Genomic DNA, 1,131 nt, shown 5'->3' on the forward strand with positions numbered 1-1,131 from the left:
TAACTAGCTATTCCAATTTTTAATCAAAGGCAGTGCCCTCGTCTACTGTAGATGACCTTGTTTTTCTCAGCAGTGCGGTGTTTTTTTACTTGTTACTTGTAGATTTTCATAAAGCTTTTCACAGTCTCTTTTTTGGCCATTGAAGCGGTGCCACGTGGTGGCTTGTGTGATCACCAAGTAACAAGTAAATATTGGGGGTATCTTGGGAATTTTGGGAATTAGAGGGGCATTTGGGTATCCTCCGCCCCGTGTGAACACATGCATTTCCGCCGGGCTCGGCCTTAGAGACGAGGCATTTCCCATGCGGGGACAATGGGCATATCTGCGTCGAAGAAGGTGGAGAAGAAGCTGAGGGAGTCGACGCGGTTTCAAGCAGCAGTCTGCACCAGCTTTGAAGAGTGCATCGCCATATCCCACCACACAGCAGCAGGAGTCTTCCTTTACCAGCTCTGCGATGCAAGCCGGCGCATCTATGATCTCATCTCCTCTCCTGCAGACCACGCAGACGACCCAGCTTTTCTTCTCAAGCAGCGATGGCTTCCTTCTCCCCCCACTCAAGCAGATGTGGATCTCACCCTCAGAGATGGCGGGTTTGCCCCCTCAGGCAAGCAGTTTTTAACCCTAGCAGAGTTTCATGAGTTTGCATGTTGTCTCTTTAGGGACATGGCAGTCACATCCGCTGAGCATCGTTTGGCCATGTATGTGCCTATCGGGAGCATTGCCATGCTTGCTGTGCATCTCAGTGTGCGAAGATTGCCCGCTTACAGGTCTGCAGGGTTGCTTGGACCTGGCATTCTTGGAACTGTCATGGCCACCATGCTGGCATTGGGATTTAGATTTCCTTAATTATCTTTATCAATTTGGTGGACATACTGTACATTGGGCTCGATCTATTTTTCATTCGGGTACTCACTGTTCATGTGCTTCATATTGTGCTTGACTGTGGAGTGGAGTTTTTTTTTTTTTCTTTTTGTGTATTCATGAGAATTCAGAATGTAACTTTCTTCCTGGGGAATGTTTTTTTGTGTAAAATACTCGTTGCACGAGAAATATGCATCTCATGTGAGGTAGGCTGTTGGCATGATTTTCGAAGTCAGTTTAGAAACACTTGTTCTCTCTCTCTCTCTCTCT

At 47.0% G+C, this 1,131-nt stretch overlaps 1 protein-coding gene across 1 annotated transcript; it reads left to right on the forward strand.

Annotated features, from left to right (window-relative positions):
• The first annotated feature begins 252 nt into the window (after positions 1 to 252).
• Positions 253 to 925, forward strand: LOC147418418 (uncharacterized). Its single transcript, XM_086506872.1, has one exon. The coding sequence runs from the start codon at positions 313 to 315 to the stop codon at positions 844 to 846; it is 534 nt and encodes a 177-aa protein (XP_086362998.1). The 5' UTR covers positions 253 to 312; the 3' UTR covers positions 847 to 925.
• The last annotated feature ends 206 nt before the right edge of the window (positions 926 to 1,131 follow it).

The sequence above is a fragment of the Adiantum capillus-veneris genome, chromosome 30 (genome assembly GCF_014529385.1).
Source record: "Adiantum capillus-veneris isolate H3 chromosome 30, ASM1452938v2, whole genome shotgun sequence".
NCBI classification, from domain to species: Eukaryota; Viridiplantae; Streptophyta; class Polypodiopsida; order Polypodiales; family Pteridaceae; genus Adiantum; species Adiantum capillus-veneris.